We start from the raw sequence: 22,341 nt of genomic DNA on the forward strand, positions 1-22,341 counted from the left end.
TCCCTCCCCGCCGGATGGAGCAACCCCTCCAGGATTCCCCTTTCCAACGGCAGCTCTAAGATTCCGCAGCACCCAGCTGGTGAGGGTGGTGTTTTTACATCCTGGTTGCAGGAACCCCCGCAACCTACCAATAATTCTTTTGGGGTTTTGGTGGCCTAGTTTTAGTGGATACTTTCAGGATCCTCCTCTTCACCACGGGAGGAAAAGGACTCACTCTCACTGTAGACATTTATGCAGCTGCTGGAGATTCCCAGGGCTCCCTCCCTCCTCTAGTCCTGTTTCACAGCCTGGAAAGTTGTGGGGCTGGTATGAGAGTTGAGTAGAGCAGAACCAATTCAATCCTGAGGAAATTTTCTTGACCCAGTTATTAATGGAGCTCCTTACGGCGTGGGAGTATTTAATGCCTCTTTGCCCTTAGTTTGGAGTCTCATTTACTGAATTCCGGGAAATAAAAAGTTCCATTCAACTGTTGTTACACCAGAAACATTCATTTTCTGTTTCTGGGTTTTTTCCATCCTCATTCTTCTCTTTTGATATTGCAAGATATTCGATTTTGCCAACATGCCAATGATTACCAAGATGGAGGAGGAACTGCGGTTAACACATTTAATGTGCTGCTAGGTGTCTGTGGTGCATACCCCCTGGCCCCGCAACTTGGGGGGAGTTCTAATGAGTTTTAGAGGAAGTGAGTTGGCTTCCATTTGCCTGCTTGGAGATTGGCTGGGTAGGTTTCATTTGAAAATTCAATCGCTAATTCAGGAGGGGAACCCTGGAGTTGTGGTGGTTAAATGCTAGGGCTGCTAACCAAAGGCTTGGGAGTTCGAAACCGCCAGGCGCTCCTTGGAAACTCTATGGGGCAGCTCTACTCTGTCCTATAGAGGCGCTATGGGTTGGAATCGACTCCACGGCACTGAGTTTGGCTGGTTGGTTTAATTCAGGATATCTGTTTGGCAACTCCTTCAGTAAACCACGAAACCCTGGTGGTGTAGTGGTTAAGTGCTACAGCTGCTAACCAAGAGGTCAACAGTTCAAATCCACCAGGCACTCCTTGGAAACTCTATGGGGCAGTTAGTTCTACTCTGTCCTATAGGGTCCGACTATAAGTCGGAATCGACTCAATGGCAGCAGGTTTGGTTTGGTTGTTTTTTTTTCTCTAAACTAGGAGTTCTCAAAGTGTGGTCCCCTGATCAGCAGTAGCACCATCACCCGGGAAATTGTTAGAACTATAAATTCTCAGGCCCCACCTTGGACCTACTGAATCAGAAACTGGGCTAAGTCCCAGCCATTTGTATGATTAGTCTGTATCTAACAAGCCCTCCAGGTGATTCAGATGCAAGCTAATATTTGGAACCACTGTTCTCAAGACCCTCCTCTTCCCCAATTCAAAATGATATCCTGGCCTCTCTAAGAAATGGGTGTCTACCTGGTATGGCCTAAATAAGAACGATGTGATTTACTCTAAAAATTATTCCTTCACAATTCTCTGACCATATTTCTTCCATCACATACTTCAGCTTAAAAGCTTTGTGATGCACTTTAGCCAAGGCAAAGAAAATCTCTTTTCTCCTTCCTGAGAGGACGGAACTCCTGAAGTTTATTCTTAACTACTTTAAACAAAGTAGTTTCCGCTTGAATCTGGTTATCCTCACAGTGATGGGTGTTATTACAGGTATTCCCTTGGAGGCAATAACACCTCAAAGTGGAGCTTTCCCTTCCCTACGTCATTTTTTCCCATAGCACTTACTACCACCAAACAGACCATATATTTTACATACTTATTTTATTTACTGATATCTTCCCCTACATAAATGTGAGCTTCCTGAAGGAAAGGGTTTTTGTCTGTTTTATTCACTGCTGATTCCCCAGCACCTGAACAGGACTTGGCACAGTGTAGACACTCAGGAATTATTTGTTGAATGAATGCATGGAGGTTGTTTTACAAGCTGTTGTAGATTTCTACATTTATTGAATAATTAAAGAAAACGTATGGTTTTTGTTCTTATTTCTGTTTGTGAGAATGCTTAATATCATAGGCTTCATAAGGTCCTCAAAAGTCCCATCATTTTAGTACAATGTAACTGAATCAGTGAGCTAGAGAATTTACTAGGCTGATGTGCAAGTTATTGTGCTTCAGGGAGGGGTGGGCTGGAACTGGACAGGGACGTCTATGACGGGCGTAAGGGGAGCTTAACTATACGAAACCAACACAGAAGAGTTCTGTCAGCAACTCCTGGACGTGCCAGTTTGCTGTTTCAACAAGAATGCCTGACCGTAGGGATTATAGTTGGATAGTAAATCTGTTTATCAGTAATCGTGTTAGGTCAAACACCTCCCAGGATGCAGTATTTCCAGCTTCCTCCCGGCACATTTTATAGCTCCCACTTCACAGATGTTCAATGTTTTCTCCCTTGTTGACAATCCTGTTGTGACGCAGTAGAGTTGGTTTCCACCTTTGAAGCACTGAGGGGGCAACAGGCAGATACATTTGGAAGTGGAGGCTGCAATGGAAGAGGAGATAGTATGACTCATCACAATACCTTAGGGTTTGGTTTCACCTAACTCCTTCCCAGAGTGATGAGCTCCTTGATGGCAATGAATGAAAAAGCTTAAACAAAGGCAAAAGCCCCCAAATCCCAGCTGAGGTTGAATGGGGTGATCTGGATATGAAAGCAGAATGCACTAATAAACCGATCGATTACCGTCTCCTGTCAGCTTTATTTCCACAATGTCTTAAACCTGTTCTTTTCTATCTTTTCTCATTGGCCTTGTTTTAGTATGTTTGTAGTTATTGTTTATCTAGCACGGGGCAGATTATCCAATAGCAAGGTAAACACAGTGCTTGTCTTGCTTACCAGATCATCTGTAGTGAACGATTTCACATTTTCACCACATCAAAGGTTCTGCTTCTAAGTATGTCTGGCATCTATCTCTCTCCCAACCCCACAGCACTTTCCTACAGAATCAAAGCCTCTTTTCAAATTTACAGTCTCTGGCCAGGACGGATTACCTGGTAAGGAAGGTAAGCACGAGCTTACTTGCGCTTACAATCTGTAGTGACCAATTTCACATGAGTTTCTGGTTGTGAGAAAACCAAAAACATATTTTAAATTATTTAAATAAAACCCTTCTTAATAAATATCCAAGTTTCAATTGATTACCCCAAGACATTATGCTAATTTAAGCCATATTGATTAAGTGTTCAAACTTTTTATTATTCTTTTTTTAGACAAACTTAGAGTCTTGGAGTCTGCAGGGATTTAGATATATGTACAGCAAAGGGGTAATAGTAAAGGCAGATATTTTGATGAAATTGTAAACTACATATTATTTTTCTGTCAGATTTGAAAAGAATAATTTATGGGGAAAACAGCAGAAAAAAATGTCTTGGAATAGAAGAGTTCCATGAAGACCTTTTATCCACAATAAATGAGAAAAAACAGAAGCAACTCACTAAACACATCCCCAAATACTTGACCTACCTATTGTAGTATATTTAGGGATCATTTTTATCCTCCCTGCTGTCCAAAATCCCATTATTTTCTGCACGTATTTTTGATAATAGCATTCTCACAGTAGCAATTCCCAGAGTGATATTTTGAGTACAAAATGCTGTACATTTTCAGCTATTTTCTACCACAAATTATTGTTTCTGGGACAGATGCCAGTAGGGTAATAATGTTGGTCAAGCATCATTAAAATAATAATAATAAAAAGGCATAGTAGTTTTTATCTACAAGGTAGCACTGATTACAATTAAGCAATGTATGCACTGGGCCCTGTGTGGTACCAAGGTTGGAAGCTTCAGATGTTGATCTCCTGGTTTGTTGCCAGCAGGTGTGGCCTGCTGACTATGCCTCCCGTGTCCATCCTCTGTCATGAGTTCAATTCTGTGCCTGCTCAAGGGAAATGGGGCCTGATGATCGACTTTCAGTGTATCAGGAAGGAACTGGACTTGGGAGGTAAGACCTCTCTCTTTTCCAGTACTACGCTCAAGAACATTGGGCTGGAATGTGAAAGCAGAGTCAAGTGGAACAATAACGCTTTTGTCTTTTTTTTTTTTTTTTGCAAAAGTAAGATGGTTTTAGCAAAATTTAGAATAACAATTCAGTTAAGTTCCCATTGCATACTTTCTGCCCTGATTTAAGATAATTTCTCAAAATGTGTCACAAGAGAAATCTAGCTGCCTGTCTGGGTTCTGTTACATCCTAATTTCTAACTCACCTTTGTGTATTATATGAAGCTTATTTAAGCTACTTCAGAGTCATATTTCATTTTAGAGTGAATGTACTTCTGTGATGTCCCTGCTTCCAAACAATTCACAAATGAAATTCCAATAGCCAATAAATTATGGAAAATAGAAATGCAGTGCCACTTTTAATCATCAAGTTGGCAGGGATATAAAAGAGTGATAACTTCCAGGTTTGGTGAACACGTAAGAGGGCAGGTCAATATAGTACATTGTAGGTAGGAATATAATACGGTAAAAACATTTCTGCAAAGCAAGGTGATACATTGTATCAACAAAATTTGTTTTTAAATATGTTTTTAAACAGTTCTACTCTGTCCTATAGGGTTGCTATGAGTCTAAATCAACTCAATGGCACTGGGTTTGCTATATTTTTAAAATATATATTCATATATTTTAAAATACAAAAATAAATACGTTCTAAAATAACTTCTATCTTCAATTCCAGTTTCTAGAGTATATCCTAAGGAAATCTTAGTTTATAAATTTTTCTGTGATGGATTTATCTATCAAAACACTGATTATAATAGTGAAACAGTGGGAAAAAATCCAAATGCCTAACAGTATTAGTTAAATAAATCACAAAAATCCACATGGACTTCTCGCAGACATCAAAAATGATGTGACAGAATAATACACAATGACATTGAAATAGTTTCATGATACATTAGGTACAAAAAGGCCATATATAAAATAGCAGGTAGTGTGTGGTCCCATCTTATTTTTTAAGAATCTGTATTATATACACGGCCACTCCCGAGGTGTGTGAGGTCCCTGGGCCAAGTTTTTTATGGGCTTCTGTTTATATAAACAATTTAAGTCACCTCAATATTATTAAGGTAGTTACTTCTAATTGCGGGCAGGTCATGTATTTTTCCTTCTGTTTAAATCATTTTATATAAAAAATTTTTTTACAATGAAAAGGAATTATTTTTGATTAATGAAAAGGAATTATTAAGGAAGATTACGTATATATGCAAATAAGATACACTAGCTGGGGTGAAGGTTAAGGAAGAGCTTTTCTATTACAGTGTGTAGCCAGGCCTGGAGCTTACCTAAACATTTTTCCCAGTCATAGCAGGTGTCATAGCCACAGGATTCTCTCTTTGTGCTATCCAATGAAAGTTTTACCCTTTCAAGGCCCCATTCTAACTGTGGACCATCTTGGCAGGAACCAACATGTAGAAAATGCAGTTGTTGGTTATTCAAACATTTCTCAGCCGACAACTCACAAGCAGATGAAGTAAAGTGATGGCTGGAGGCTGTATCAAGCACACAGAGTTCTTCTGAATAAGAGCTGTCCAAGAAAGGAAAGCAAGTGTTTACATGTGAAGATCAGAAAAAAAAGAAAGGGTGTATAACCAGTTAATTATGTTAACTTACCACTTACAATCTCTCTCTTTTTAATCCCTCCATTTTATCCTTCATGCTGCCTGGGATTAATTTTTCTAAAATTTCATTTTAACCTTTAACTCCCAATTTTCCACAAATTACAGTCTGAATTCTTAAACTCTGATAATCAAGATCTTTCATAAATTGGCTGCAGCTGACTTCTTTTCTAGTGTTATTTCCTATCCTCAAAAATTCCGCCTCATCACCTGCCAATTGTATTTATTATCTACTAACGTGAAGAAAAGGAGTCCCTGGATGAGACAAATGGTAAAGGTTGATGGTTCAAATTCACTCAAACCAAAAATAAAAACCAAATCCATTGCTGTTGAGTCGATTCTTATTCACAGCGGCCCTATAGGATGGAGTAGACCTGTCCCATAAAGTTTCCAAGGAGCACCTAGTGGATTTGAACTACTGACCTTTTGGTTAGCATAGGTAGCTCTTAACCACTATGCCACCGGGGTTTCCAAATTCACCCAGAGGTGCCACAAAAGAGAAACCTAGTGGTCCACTTCCGAAAACGTCACAGCCACTGGAAACTCTATGAAGAGCATTTCTACTCTGACACAAATGGAGTTACCACGTATTGAAACTGACTTGACAGCCACTGTTTTTTTTTTTGCTTTTTTAGCATGAAAACACTATTCTCCTTTTGCTGCCATCTCATGCGCTGCTCAGTCGACAATACATTGTTTCTCCTCTGTGTTCAGTTCGATTCTTGGCTACATTTTGAAGTTTCTTTTACCAGCTTAGCCCATGATAGTCTGTACTTCCTCTGAATTCTCTAACACTCACTGATTGCAACATTAATTTAGAACTTGTCATATACAGTTTTATACCATTAAGCAGCTTTTGAAGTGTGACCTTATTCTGACTAAGAGTATAAGCTTTGAAGTCATTCCCTGGGTAACCTGCTTAATCTAAGTAGGTCCTACCACCAAGATGTAACAAGTAGTCACAGTCTTTCTCCTGCTGAGAGGATATGATGGTGGTTGCTCCAACTTGTGTATCCTCTCTGAAGACAACTTTAGAGTCAACAATCAGTGCACCAGTGTGTAAGATTGTTTCCAGGAACCGGCCTCTAGAACCCACAGCTGAGAACAAAAGATGGCTTTCTAAATGCAGAGAATCTAAGCTGTGGGTCCAGCCACTACACAAGCTCCTCCAACTCCAAATATAAGAGGCCCGAGTTGTACAGAAAGAGGCTATTGAGTTATGGACAAACTGAGAGAGGAGTTCCAGGGGGTAGTCTGTATTTCTACCATTTGGTAGGACAAAGATTAAGAAAGCAATTTCCTCTGGATTAAGTGGACAATGTAAAAAGTGTAGGTATTCCCAAGAGGGCTTTTTGCTGAGTGAGGGACTCCAGCAACAAGAAGTTATGAGGTGGGCTGCTTGTGCTGAATAGAACCGCCTTTGAGTGGAATCTTTCCCCTGTCAGTGGAATTATCAGAAAAAGACCCCTCTAGCACTCTTTAAAAAAAAAAAAAAAAAAAAACCAATAAATGTGTTTTTATAAGCATCTGGTCAGCTACAGCACAGAAGAACATGAGAACATGACTTTAACATAATCAGTGTTAAAAGTGAAACATCGTAACTGTGACCAAGTCTTTTGGCTTCCAACCCCATCATTCTCTATTCTTTTCTCCAACATTTTTTAGGTGTACAATTTAGTGATATCAACTACTTTAATTATGTTGTGCTATCATCACCCATAATCATTGCCAAATTTCCCATCACCATAAACAGAAACTCATTGCTTACAAAACAATGACTCCTCCCTTTCTGCCTCCCTGCTGCCCCTGGTAAGAAGCACTCATGGCACAACGGTTAAGCACTTGGCTACTAACTGAATGTTTGGTCGTTTGAATCCGCTCAGTGGCTCTGAGGAGGAAAGATCAGGCGATCTGCTTTCTTAAATATAACCCATGGCTACTAAGGCGATTCCGACTCATGGTGACCCTATAGGACAGAGCAGAACTGCCCCACAGGGTTTCTGAACTGTAACTTTTACAGAAGCAGACTGCCACATCTTTCTCCTGCAGAGCAGCTGGTGGGTTCGAATTGCTGAACTTTTGGCTGATAACTTAACCACTGCACCGCCAGGACTCCTTCCCGTAGAGACTGTATCCTAGAAAACCTTATGGGGCAGGTCTACTCCCTTACATGGGGTTGTTATGAATCGGAATCAACTCGACGGCACCTAGCATCAACAACGGCACCACCCCTGTTAACCATGAATAAACTGTGGTCTCAGCACACTTGCCTACTCTAGATATTTCGTGTAAGTGAGATACAAAATATTTTTCCTTTCATGATTGACTTGTTTTACTCAGCATAACGTTTTCAAGGTTCATTCATGTTGTAGCATGTATTAGGACTTCGTTTTTCTTTATGGCTGAGTAATTCTTTCCTCCTTAGTAATTTAACTCTAGTTTTGTTCAGAGTGGCTGTGCATCTTGCCAAAAGATTGCATTTTACTGCGTGCCTTGCAGGCAGGTGTTACTGTTGTTAGGTGCTGTTGAGTCTGTGTGGACTCTTAGCGACCCTATATGTAATAGAACGAAACACTGCCTGGTCCTGCACCATACTCACAATCACGGTTATGCTTAAACCCATTGTCGCAGCCACTGTGCAGGTAGGTGTAGCCACGCGTTATTAGTCTCTTAGGGCTGCCTGAACAAAGTACCACAAACTGGGTGGCTTAAAACAACAGAAATTCATTCTCTCACAGTTATTGAGGCTACAAGTCTGAAATCAAGATGTTTGCAGGACTGTGCTCTCTCTGAAGATTCTATGGGAGGAATAATTCCTTGCCTTTTCTAATTTCTGGTAGCCCGAGACATTCCTTGGCTTGTAGAGGGGTCACTCCAATCTCTGCCTCTTCATTACATGGTGGTCTTCCCTCTGTGCCTCTCTGTGTCTGTCTCTCATAAAAAGGGGACCAGTCGTATTAGGTTAGGGCCCACCCTACATCAGTATGACCTCATGTAAACTTAACTAATTATATCTGCAGTGACCCTGTTTCCCAATAAGGTCACATTCTGAGGTTCCAGGAAGGAGACGCACTTTGGGGGAAACTATTCAACCCAATACACCATGTGAGTAAGTGAAGGTTAGTAAGGAGGAATCAGGTGATGGGTTTTCCAGGAAATCTCCTTAAAAAGAGGAGATGTGCCCATTTTTAGTTTTTCTTCTTCCCTGCTCTGGCAGAGCAATCTTGGATCAAGAAATAACTTTAAAGATGTTAGAGTAGAGAGCTGGAAAGACACTCAGCCCCACATGAAATGACAAAGTCACCTTACTAGCCTTCAGCTTCCTACCTCTGCATTTATTTTGTGCAATAGAGAAGCAAAATTTTATTTTAAGCTAATGATATTTTGGATTTGTCTGTTAAACTTAGCTGAAACTAGCTCTTAAGCAACCTTGCCACTTCTGGGTTGGTTCACGTAAAGAAAAGGCAGTTACACCAACACAGAGCAGGCAGTAGTGGCAGTCACATGCAGACCTGCCATTTTTCTTCTCCGTGCTCTCTGCCGCAGCATGAAGGAATAAATTGGTAAAGCTGTGTGTGTGTGTGTGTGTGTGTGTGTGTGTGAAGTCCATGGTCATAACATTTTTTCCGTTTCAAGCTTTTAGAATCACAATTTTTCCCTATATTTAAGGGAAAGGGGAAGAGCTTTGAGATAATTGAGTCTGGAGTTTTAAAATGGACAGGAATAAATCCTTATAGCCCAAATAGGACTGTTTTAAAAAACAAAAGCCAAGCAAACTTAGGGATGCAAGCTGAATGATAATTAAGAAAGCTTGCTACCAAGTGGAGAAAGAGGCATTCAACGGAGCACAGGGGTATAAGTCATGTGAAAAATTAATATGTTCCATGTTTGTGCATCAATAAGCTCAACTCCTCCACCAAGTTGGTTACCCTAGATTGGCTTTTCCAATTTCCAGACACAGTCCATAGGGTCTCTCTTACCTACAGTCTTCTGCTGGAGACATACAAATGCATTCAGATCCTGACTGTTTTTGTCCCAGCTGACAATGGCCCTGTAATTTTGTCAGAATATCTGAAACAAAAAGAGATAAAAGAAAAGTGCACCACAGGACTCTACATGGGAAGCTTGAATTCAGGGCAAGGAGGCAGAGGTGAAAGATTCTCATTTATCTCCTGGAGTTACAGCACTCATTTTGGATTTTCCAAATATGTTGTCATGAAATATTCTATTGGAAAAGTTCTTTCCAGTTCTCACGAGCTGTCATTTTTCAACCTCAAATTGCCATTAAATTCAGAGAACTAAAGAAAATAGAATTAGCGATATTTATGTTCATTTGTTTTTCAAATATGTATTGAGCACCTAAAGTGTTTCTGGCGCTGTGCTAGGTTCTGGGCATAGTGGGTAGAGTAAAATCTGATCCAGACCTTCTGCTCATAGAGCTTACAGTCTTTTGGGGCAGATAGACAGTAATCAAACACAGTAATACAGATAGAATTGCTGCTGCTATTAGTGCTATTAAAGAGAAAGCATATAATCAAGAAAATTGATGTAGCCAGAAAGGTTGGGAATGGTAAAATGGGGAGAATGGAGAGTGTTCAAAGGAAAGAAAGTATTAGATAAAATGTGCTCAAAAGAGAGGCAGCCTGTGACTTTCCTGGAACTGTAAGGAGGCCAGTGTGATTGAAGTAGAGAGAAAGAAGACCATGGAGCAAGAAGCAGCCAGAGAGTAGATGGTTTCCAGGCTGTGCAGCATCTTATAGGACATTTGAAAGATATTTGTCTTTATTTTATAAACAGGGGGAAGTCTTTGATGGGTTTTATGCAGATGGTTGTATGACAAAATCAGATCTGGATTTTGAAAAAGAAATTCATTCTGGCTTCACCATGGAGAAGGCATGGTGATTTGGAGAGTCATGGTGGACAAGAGGGCCATGGGTAGACAATCTATGAGGATATTATAGTAGTTCAGGTGAAAGACGATGGTAATTTGGACTAAAGCCCAACAACAACAATAACACTTGGGGTATATTATATGAAAAGGGAAATTTTGGTTTTCTTTGTTTGCTGTTGAGGCCCACCCAGAGAACCTTAACTGGCTGAGTTGGAGCTGGTGCTGACCTCCCAAGCCTGTTGGATGACAGTAGAACTCCCTGGTCTGGATCTGACATTCACAGAACCAAAATGGCCTTGTTAAGAAAGTAATTGTCAGGAAGAAGCAGTAGGCAGGCTTTATCTAGATAGTCTGCCACATTAGATGGCAGAGCAGGTTATTCAGCTCATAGTTTCTTCTCTTAACCTACCAGCTAGAAGGTTTGATAGGGGAAGGAGGTTTATGCTAGACGTAAAAATAAAGATTTTTAAAATTTGGTTGGTTTTCTTCATTTCCTACTATTACTGACTATTAGGACCCTAATTCCATATGATGAAATTCAGCCCAGAACCTCCATGAACATGGAGATGTGCAGCCTGTAAGGCCTCAGGTACTAAGATTTACACTGACTTGGGATTGATTTTCTTTTTTTGTGTGTGTGTGGCTATGCATCTTTGCCCTTTGTAAATAAATCCACACTTAGTTCTGGCAGAGAGTCCAAGCTATAGATTGTTTCCAAAGAGAATCAGCTTTCACGTAGCACACAGCACTGCTCTGTCACTAGTGTTTAGAAATTTTCAGTGATCACATGGAAGGAGCCTTTGTTTCCCCACTAAGTGTAGAAGCCTGAGCTGGTGCTCAGCTGCCCCACACTCCCGGGGATTTGCGAGCTACATGTGGATGAAAACACTACTCAGTCTTCAAAGTGCTGAGGGCAAGGGGATCTTCTGAAGTGAGGCAGGAGGTGTCAATTCCTCAGAAGAAAGAAGGAACTGTGAAGGCATACAGTAACTCACTCCTGCAGGAAGTGACACCCTCTTTCACATAGAAAGAAGTAAGAGTCTTTCCCCGGCCAAGTGACAGCCTAAAATTCTCTTTACCTTACTGTTCTCCACACATTGAGAGGAAAGAGTGTTCTGATTTATTGATTATTTTGTTTCTCCTTCTATGACTCCCTTCACTGATCTTTAGTTCTTTCAGTATTGTAGGAGAGGAAGCATATAACGTAGGATATTTATCTCCTTTATCTAGATATAAAACGTATCTTAGTTTAGATTATGATTTAAATTTCTTTTCTAATCACAGAGTTGTATTGTGCATCTGAGCTCACACACATGCACCATTATGTATATAGGGAGGAGGATCCTCCCTAAGGTACCCCGGGATTTTAACTCTCTAAAGCCAGCAGTTGCCCATCCCTCTGACAACATCAGGCTTCAAGTGAAAGCAAGATACAATATTAACCTGAAAGATTCTCAAGAGGTCTCCATACCAATAATGTTATTTAATGTTACTCAATATATTAATTTCCTCCTTCCCTAAATATTTTATAAATGCTGAGAAGAGAATAAAGAAGACAACATGGCAAAGAGCTTGGAGGGATTAGCGGAGCTGGTGTCTAGTCTCTGTTTGACCCAGACTGTGTAACCTTATGTTTAATTTAGCCTCTCTGTGCCTCTGGCTTTTCCATAAGTAAAACAGACCAAATCATATCTGATCTCAGCTACCTCCACAAGAATTCTCTGATTACAAAAGAGGAATTATTTCAGCAAGTATATTGAGAACTTTGGAAGATATGAATTTTAACAGAAGCTCTCATAACTGTCCTCCAATTAACTGTCTTGCCAGATTAACTAGTGTTCTCCGGTGCCCTTGTACCAGCCACCTGTTGAGCTATATGTATACTAACAGTCTTCTTTATTTGCAAATCTATTTATGCCAGCTTTTTTTTTTTTTATAGTTGTTATAGCTGGTGGCCCAGTGGTTAAAAGTTTAGCTGCTAACCAAAAGGTCAGGAGTTCGAATTCACCAGCCGTTCCTTAGAAACCCTATGAGACAGTTCTACTCTGTCCTACAGGGTCGCGATGAGTTGGAATCAACTCAACAGCAATGGGTTTGGTTTTTGGCTTATACTTGTTATTGTAATTGTGTAAGGTGATTAAATATTAAATAAACTGACACAATAAAGAAAGAGAAAGGAGTATTCTTATGACAACTAGGTCAAAAACTTTGAACAATTTAATAAAGGTGATCAGCAAAAAATTTGTTTTAAATTAGTTGTGGATGGGACTTCTGTAAAAAATCAAGGAAAAAAAAACCACATTTAATCTAAAAGTATTTTCTAGTCAGTTTGCTTCAATATGCTTCAGCTCTCTTCAAAACAATGGTTCTTTACTCTGGGTGCACATTTGGATTAGCTAGAAGAGCTTTTAAACAAGTGCTGGGCCCTCCCCCAGTTCAGTGAAATCAGTATGTTGGGGATGGCAGCCTGGCCATAGGTATTTTCTGGAAAAGTGTCCCTCGTGGAGTTAAAAATCATTGTTTTAGAGACACTGATATGAGATAACATAGGTGAAGAGTTATGAGTGTGCTTTATTTGAGGAAGATGCTTTGAAACTCAAGTCAGGAGACCACACAGGAAATAAAATCCCTTTGTCCTACACTGGAAAATTGATGAATGCCATTTTTATGTTTTACATTAAAATCAAATGCTTCATTATGTGGGTACTCCTTTTTTTAATACCCAGATACTCAGAGTCACTGTACCAAAAAGAATTGGTTGATTTTCAACCATTTTGGGAGGTGGCATATGAACAAGAACTGATGGTACTGAAGGAAGAAGTCCAAGCTGCACTGAAAGCATTGGTGAAAAACAAGCCTTCAGGGACTGATGAAATATCAGTTGAGATATTTCAACAAATGCATGCAGTGCTGAAGGTGCTCACTTGTCTACGCCAAGAAATTTGAAAGACAGCTACCCGGCTGACTGGCTGGGAGAGATTCATATTTTTGCCCATTCCAAAGAAAGGTGATCCAACAGAATGCAGAAATTATCAAACATTATCATTAATATCACAACAGGCAAGTAAAATTTTGCTGAAGAAAATTCAAAAGAGGCTGCAACAGTACATCCAAAGGGAATTGCCAGAAATTCAAGCCATATTCAGAAGAAGACATGGAACAAGGGATAACACTGATGATGTCAGATGGATCTTGGCTAAAAGCAGAGAATACCAGAAAGATGTTTACCTATGTTTCATTGACTAAGCAAAGGCATTTGACTGTGTGGATCATAACAAGTTATGGATAACATTTTGAAGAATGGGAATTGCAGAACGCTTAATTGTGCTCATGCAGAACCTGTACATAGACCAAGAGGCAGTTGTTCAAACAGAACAAGGGGACACTGCGTGGTTTAAAATCAGGTTGTACCAAGGTTGCATCCTTCTACCATACTTATTCAATTTGTATGTTGAGAGAATTACTCAAGAAGCTGGACTATATGAAGAAGAACACAGCATCAGGATTGGAGGAAAATTCATAAACGACCTGTGATATGCAGATGACACATCCTTCCTTGCTGAAAGTGAAGAGGTCTTGAGGTACTTACTGACGAAAATCACAGACTACAGCCTTTGGTATGGATTACATCTCTGTGTAAAGAAAACACAAATCCTCACAAGTGGACCAATAAGCAACATAATGATAAACAAGAAAAAGATTGAAGTTGTCATTTGACTCAGATTTTATTTTACTTGAATCCACAATCAACACCCATGGAAGCAGGAGTCAAGAAATCAAAAGATGCATTGCCTTGGGCAATTTTGCTTCAAAAGACCTCTTTAAAGTGTTAAAAAGCAAACATGTCACTTTGAGGACTAAGGTGAGTCTGACCCAAGTCATGGTATTTTCAATCACTTCATATGCATGCGAAAGCTAGACAACGAATAAGGAAAACTGAAGAAGAATTGATGCCTTTGAATTACGGTGTTGGTGAAGAATATTGACTATACCATGGACTATCAGAAGAACAAACAAATCTGTCTTGGAAGAAGTATAACTAGAATGCTCCTTAGAAACAAGGATGGCAAGGCTTCATCTCACGTAATTTGGACATGTTATTAAGAGGGACCAGTTCCTGAAGAAGGAAATTATGCTTGGTAAAGGGTCAGTGAAAAAGAGGAAGACCTTCAATGAGATGGCTTGACACAGTGGCTGCAACAATGGACTCAAACATAACGATGGTTGTTACGATGATGCAGGACTGGGCACCATTTTGTTCTGTTGTTCATAGGGTTGCTCTGCGTCAGAACCAACTCAACTGCACCTAGCAACCGGAACACTTTTTTAATGGCCCTTTATTCAAAATTTGTAGTTAACTATCAATTCTGTTCTTTCTAGAAGAGAGCCCTTGTATTCCTCAAAATATTGAAGTTTTATATTGGGAAGGAAAGTTGAACTTACCCTCTAAAGACAAGATTTGAAAGCTTGAACTACAGCAATAACTCCCCATTTGCTGCCTGACCTCGTTACTTACTTAAGATGAAATATAACCTAGCCCTTCAGTAGAATCTTCTGGCTTCTCCCTCAAAACACACTTAAGGGATAGCATTGCTGTAGGTAATATACTACCAATCTTGGGGTGCACCACCTTAGCAGACAGCAGAATCCTGAGCTACTACTCACCTTTCTCACAGGTGAGTGAGTCTGAAATGGGTGGTGTCCAGGAATCCCCACTGCACGTATACTTTGATGGCCCAGCTACTACAAGGCCTTTGGGGCAGCTTAGCTCAATGGAGTTGCCAATTTTATATACTCTTTCGAAGGGTGACAGTGTGAGGACTTCCGGCAGAACTGGCTTGAGGCACCCTATCCCTGCAAGGAGAAAAACATTTCAGATGTGGAGCAGAATACTCAAGCAAATGAAGTTAGATTTTATACAACCAAAGAGGTGATTTTAGTGAGATTTACTGCATTCATTAAGCTATAAAAAAATATAGTGCCTCCTTTTAATCAGAAAACCTGGGAGTTAAGGATCCCAGGGAGTTCCTGGGTGGTGAAAATAGTTCAGTGCTTCACTACTAGCCAGATGGTTGACAGTTGTATCATGTCCAGAGGCTCCTGGGATCACAGGCCTGGCTATTTTCTTCCCAAGAGTCACCGCCTTGAATACCCTGTGGAGCAGTTCTACTCTGCACACTTGGGGTTGCCATGAGTTGAAATTGACTCTGTGGCAAGTAACAACAAAAGGATCGCAGGACTTTCCTCTGAGGTTCTTCCACGAAGAAACTCCCTTTAGTTCCATTACCTGAGGTTCCCTTTCTCAGGAACTGCCTCTGACACAATCAACTTTTGTTACATTAGTGGGATCTTTACTTTTCAAGAAATTAATGTCTTGCCTCTTCTCTCTAGTGGGTTTCCTCAAAAGCAAGACACTACATTGTGGGTAATAGAGAGGGAGGATATTCTAATTGACATTCACAACTCTGCTTCGTGGTGTACCATAATAGCTTTTTTGGGTCCCCATTTGAGCTTTGAATCTTGTTTTTGATTTTACTGTTACATGGATATGTGCAAAGTTTACAAGCTCTTGAGAGTTTTCTTTACTCTTCCTCAGCAAACGATGTGACTATGCTCCAAGGAGGGGTGCCTTGGAGAAAGCTGCATCACATGAAAAACTCCATTTATGATACATAAAGAGTGTAAGTATCATCTTTCTGGGACTCATCAACTCGTACCAATTTGTGCAGCAGGCAAGGCAGATGTCTGTGGTTATATGTGGTATGCAGACTTCCTGAATTTCTTCTCAAGTGCATATTTCACATCCCTGTGAGTATGAAGCTAAAAGACAGGGACAGTAGAACTGAAACATGATGATATTTTGAAATCTAATTTTAGCAAAGGAGTCCTATTTTCTGCTTCACTAAATCTTTTTACCAGAGTTACTGAAAAAGTAGTAAAATACACTGATTTAAGTGTATGACTATGCTGTATTTATATTGGGCACATTCATTCTTTAGAGTAGTCACACCAAATGTCTGCCTGGGTTCTCACGTTGGCATTGCACGTCTCCTTGCCTCCAGGTCTGGTCTGGTAAGCATCTGAAGTACTGGTACCCAACAGCTTTGAATCCAGTAAAGCAGAAAATTTCAACTTCTTCCCCAACTGAGTATAGTTTCTTTTCATTCTAGAATTAAAACAAAAACCAGGAAACTATTAATGCTATGAATAAAGAACTCAAAACACCTCAGGGTCATCCTGGATTCTTTGTATTCGTTCACTCCTGTGTCTGCTTAGTCGCAGAGTCCTCTCAAATTCTACTTCTAAATATCTCTCAAGTTCTCTTCTTCTTTCCTGTGCCATCATCAATGCCTTTGTTCAGGGAATTTACTGTCTCGTGCCAGGACAACTTTCTACCTGGTCTCTCTTATTGTTAGAATCTTCCTCTTCTAATCCATCTTACATATTGCTGCTATAAATTGATTAAGATTTTTTTACTTGCTTTCCACCTGCTTTGAATTGAATTATTATTATTATTTAAAAGATATGCTGAAGTCTTGAACACTGTACCTGTGAATGTGGACTTGTTTGGAAATACAGTTTTTGAAGAGGTTATTAGTTAGGTTAGCATGCAGTCATCCCGGAATAGGGTGGGTCCTAATCTTATACAACTGGTGTTCTTATAAAAGGGGAGAACAGATACGCAGAGACAGAGAGATGATGGCCATGTGAAGATACATCTACAAGCCAAGGAATGCTAAGGATTGCTGGTCATTACCGGAAGCTAAGAAAGAGGCATGGAACAGAGTCTTTCTCAGAGAACTCAGAAGGAATCAACATGACTAATACCCTGATTTTGGGCTCCAGAAATATAAGACAAAACATTACTGTTCTTTTAACTACCTCATTTGTGGTATTTTATTACTGCAAACCTAGCAAATAAATATATTACTGCGTACAGGGTGGTCTTAACCTATGCTTCTTAACCTGTGGCCTACTATTTCAAGAACAGAAACACTATATACTCAGTAAGTGGTGGTTATAAATGGAATAAATAATGCATCCCACCAAAACAAAAACAAACCCATTGCCATTGAGTCTATTCTGATTCACAGTGACCCTATAAGACAGACTAGAACTGCCCCCTACAGTATCCAAGGCTGTAATCTTTATGGAAGCAGGCTGCCACATCTTTCTCCTGTGGAGTGGCTGGTGGTTTGAACTGTCAACCTTTTGGGTAGCAGCCAAGTGCTTAACTACTATACCATCAGAGCTCCTAATGTATCAATACATGCAGCAATTATATATAGTTACTATCATGGCTAATCGACTAAATCGCTGAAAAATGTTACTCAATTCCTAGTAACCTATTGAAGATCAGGTATTTTCTCAATTAATGGATAATTAAAGTAAAACTACTGTCATTTGGGGGTTCACTTACAAATTTCAAGATAAAGTGGATTTTACTTCGCTTGGAATATTAGCTTTATTCTGCTTTACCATCCTCACCTCCTGCCCTTCCTCCTATAAAACCTATATTCTGGCAAAAAATGAAAAATAAACCCACTTGACTTTTTGAGCATATTATTCTCTTTCATGCTTCTGTGTATTTATCTGGCTATTCCCTCTATCCTCAACACTTTCTCTTTTCCTGGCCTGACAAAGTCATTCTGCAAGATTTAACTCAAATATAACTTCTTCTGTGAAAACCACCTTGACTTCTCCAGTTTCATGAGGCGAATCAACCTTTCAACTTTGGTGGCAACTTGTGCAAAGCCCTATTTTTTATAGTGTTCATTGCATTTATCGGTCCCATCCTTGACACTTGAATGGCAACTCAAGTACAGGTCTCTGTCTCACAAGTCTTTGCTTAGTAACTGTCTGCTGAAAGGATGAAAGACACTATTATTCTTAGGGAGATAGTAGCACAAAGCTCTTTTCCTTTACTGAGAGGAAGAAGAGTGCAAAAAATTGACTAGAAAATGAAGTTGGCAATTTTACGACAGGTGAAAATTCAGTCATCAACTTGTGCTATTATTTGGCCACATAATTCAACTTGTCTCCTAGAAGATTCTTAATTTCCTGAACATACAAAGACTAAAAAAAAAAAAATCCTATTATTGGTTATTATTGGTGTGGCTTTGTTTCCAAGAGAAAATGGAGCGATGAGTAGTGTTAATGATTATGATGTTTTATTCAAAGGCTGCATGTATATTTTTTCTTGTACTACCCATGAAATTAAGTATTGCCTCAATCATCTATTTCCATTTCTCTTATGAAGCTAGCCTCTAAGGATATGTTGCAACTGTCGAGTTTAGAACAACACATTCTGCTGGACTGACTAAACAAGGAAAATTTACCTAACGTCACTGTCACTTACCTACAGGGGTATTATCACATGATTGTTCTAGCCTGGAATTAGGCATACCTTCCTCTGCTTGATTACATAAAAGGGCATGTTGTTATTAGAAATTCCAGAAAGTTCTCATTAGGAGGAATTAAAATTATATTACTTTTGAGTAAAAACTACTGTCAGATAGAGATCAGATTTTTAATAAGGAGCAAAATAAAACAAAGTGTGAATTTGTTCATGAAATGGAAACATAATCTAATTTTATAAAAGGAGTCATAAGAATAATGAATCACTATTTCAACCTTTTATGTGCCATTAAAATTAGAATGTCTATAATTTTAACAGTTTTTGGAAGCAGCTGGTGTAAATAGAAAGGTTAAAAGTTGTTTAGGTCTCTGGATCTGACAATATATAACTTACTTCTGAGGTTAATGTTCCAGGGAAAAGATTGGCAAACTGTTTCTATAAAGGTCAGATGTGCACTATTTTAGGCTTTGCAGGCCATACCATCTCTGTCACAACTACTTACCTCCTGTTGCATGAAAGCAGCAATAATAGACAATATGTAAACAGATAAGCGTGGCTGTGTTCCAATAAAAGTTTACTTAAGAAAAAAAACAACAGGTAATGACTGGATTTGACCCATGGGTCACAGTTGCTTACCCTTGTTCCTAAAGATTGATTTCCCAAATGTGGGTCCTGAACCAGCAGCATCAGCATCACCTAGGAACTTATTAGGTATAGAAATTTCTGGGGCACACCTAAGACTTATTGAATCAGAAACTCTGGAAGCGGGACCCAGTCATCTGTGTTTTAACAATCCCTGCAGTTGATTCTTTTGCATTCTAGAGTTTGAGCACATTTCCCACCAAAATACTTCCTCTCCTTAAAACTTTTAAACATGGTACCTTATACAAGGGCCGAAGACAAACAATCATGGAAGATACATTAGCCAACTATGCTCCATGGATATTTATTAGCTGTTGTTGTTGTTAGGTGCTATTGAGTTGATTACACATAGAGACCCTGTGTACAATAGTGGGAAACATTGCCCGATCCTGTGCCAACCACACAATTGTTGCTATACTTGAGCCCATTGTTGTAGCCATCTCGAGGGTCTTCCTCTTTTTTGCTGACTTGCTACTTTACCAAGCATGATGTCATTCTCCAGGGACTGGTCCCTCCTGATAACATGTCCAAAATATGTGAGATGGAGTCTGAACATTCTTGCTTCTAAGGAGCGTTCTGGCTGTACTTTTCCCAAGACAGGCTTGTTCATTCTTCTAGCAGTCTGTGGCATATCCAATATTCTTCTTCAACACCATAATTCAAAGGTGTCAATTCTTCTTTGGTTTTCTTTATCCACTGTCCAGCTTTTGCATGCATATGAGGTGATTGAAAACACCATGGGTTGGTTCAGGCACACCTTAGTCTTCAAGGTGACATCTTTCCTTTTCCACACTTTAAGAGGCCTTTTGTAGCAGATTTGCCCAATGCAATGTGTCTTTTGATTTCATGACTGCTGCATCCATGGGTGTTGATTGTGGATCCAAGTAAAATGAAATCCTTGATAACTTCAATCTTTTCTCTGTTCATCATGATGTTGCTATTTATTTGCTAGCCTTAGAGAATCAAAGGTTATTGCTTTCTGATCATGGACATGATGCAGTTGAAAAAAGATTAATGCCTTTGCCAAGGTTGAGAAAGGTAAAATTGATCCAGGAGCATGCCTTCTGTGATCAATTTAAGATATGATACATCTGCTGGGACATTTATATCTAAAGCTACCAGCCTGTCTGATGATTTTAACTATTCAGTTTTTTTTTTCTTTCTCTTTTTAAATCATAGAAACTTATTGTGGCTTAATTGAAAGAGATAAAGTTAATTTAAAAAGTACATTAAAATTGTTTTGATTGCTAAACAGCGCTACTGGTTTCTAACCCAATGAGACATTATAGACTCAACACCTACTATGACTAGAGAAAGGACTAGCTTCTCATTCTCATAACAATCCTCGGACAGGAGCTAGTTTGCTCAGACTCAGAAATAAGCAGCCAGCTCTTAGGGTCATATTCTTTCAAGTCATCCAAACCTACATTGTGTTCAGCTTCCAGTCTCCATTCATATAAACATGTCATTATCATATGAACTTAATAGTGGCAAGGGGCCTGTTATCCTTTGGCCAAACAACCAGGTCTGAAGGTATCTCCAGGGTATTTCAAGAAGGAATAGTGGCAAAGCATTTCTAATTTTTTTTTTTTTTACATTTTGAGTCGATATATTATTAAATAGGAAAATGATAATTCTCCTTAAAAAAAAAATCCATACTTCTCAAATTCTGTTTTTTGAACTCTGACCCTAAAGGAGGCCCTGGTGACACAGTTAGCTGAAATGCTGGCAGTTTGAACCCACCCAGCAGCTTCATAGGAGAAAGACCTGGTGATCTTCTCCCATAAAGATTACAGCCTAAAAAACCCTATGGAGAAGTTCTGCTCTGTCACACAGGGTCTTGATGAGTCAAAATCAAGCCGATGGCACCTAACAATAACAATAACAATAACAATAACAATAACAATAACAATAACAATAACAATAACAATAACAATAACAATAACAATACCTGAAGCGATGGTCAGGACACTTACCCGGATAAATCCATTTTCTGGAGGAACAGGCCGAGGACACCCTGAATCTGCTTCTATCTCAGGTAGATCTACCTCTTTCATTTCTTCATCATCACTGATACATGGTTGTCCACTAAAAGGGAAAAATAAGTGTGTGTGTGTATCTAGAGACATATTTATGTATGTATATGTATATATGTAGAAGCACATATGTATAAATACATATATATGTAGGTATACATACTTGTGTGTGTGTGTGTGTTTAAACAGAGAGAAAACATCACATAGAAAGAAGTAGCAGCAGATCCAATGCCCCACTAGTATGCTGTGTCGGAATAGGTAAATTCTAATTATTCCTTTTTCAGCAGTAGGTTAATAAATATCTTGACTCTCTTTGTTAGTTGGTGGCGGGGTGGGGGGATGCCCCATTCTTTCCCCTTACCCGTCCTTACTTGTTTTCCATTATTGAAAATGTACAGTCCTCTTCTTGCCGCTGCTCCCCGTCACAGGGTTTGCCCCCTTGTTGGGGTGCAGGGTGATTGCATTGTCGGGTTCTTGATCTCTTATAAGTAGCATCACATCTGCTCCAGAAAGACCAGCAGCCCCAGTTCCCATTTACAGCCTCTGGAACAGAGGAAGACCCACCCATGGAGCATGGTGCATCTCAGAGAGTTTGGGCTTTAGAAGTGGACCAAACTGACTTCCTCACTTTTTAGCTGTGTGACCTCCTTTGTGGAATATCAGAACAAAATGGCAACAATTATGAAGCATTTTCAACTATTAATAAACATATATATGTTTATATATAAACATCTTCAAATAGAATATCAAATCACATTTTCAAAGACAGTAGATATACT

At 39.4% G+C, this 22,341-nt stretch overlaps 1 protein-coding gene across 1 annotated transcript in view; it reads right to left on the bottom strand.

The window, feature by feature from the left end:
• Positions 1-2,046: 2,046 nt before the first annotated feature.
• C6 (complement C6) overlaps positions 2,047-22,341 on the bottom strand; it is a 75,888-nt gene continuing 55,593 nt past the window's right edge. The window contains exons 11-17 of the mRNA XM_003407898.4: positions 21,934-22,105; positions 21,503-21,614; positions 16,559-16,691; positions 15,191-15,379; positions 9,615-9,705; positions 5,302-5,543; positions 2,047-2,498 (exon numbers count right to left, since the gene is read on the bottom strand). Coding sequence (XP_003407946.2) covers positions 2,317-2,498; positions 5,302-5,543; positions 9,615-9,705; positions 15,191-15,379; positions 16,559-16,691; positions 21,503-21,614; positions 21,934-22,105 — 1,121 coding nt within the window. The 3' untranslated portion in view covers positions 2,047-2,316. The remainder of the gene's footprint in view (positions 2,499-5,301; positions 5,544-9,614; positions 9,706-15,190; positions 15,380-16,558; positions 16,692-21,502; positions 21,615-21,933; positions 22,106-22,341) is intronic.

Source organism: Loxodonta africana, chromosome 2 (genome assembly GCF_030014295.1).
Source record: "Loxodonta africana isolate mLoxAfr1 chromosome 2, mLoxAfr1.hap2, whole genome shotgun sequence".
In the NCBI taxonomy this organism is placed as follows: domain Eukaryota; kingdom Metazoa; phylum Chordata; class Mammalia; order Proboscidea; family Elephantidae; genus Loxodonta; species Loxodonta africana.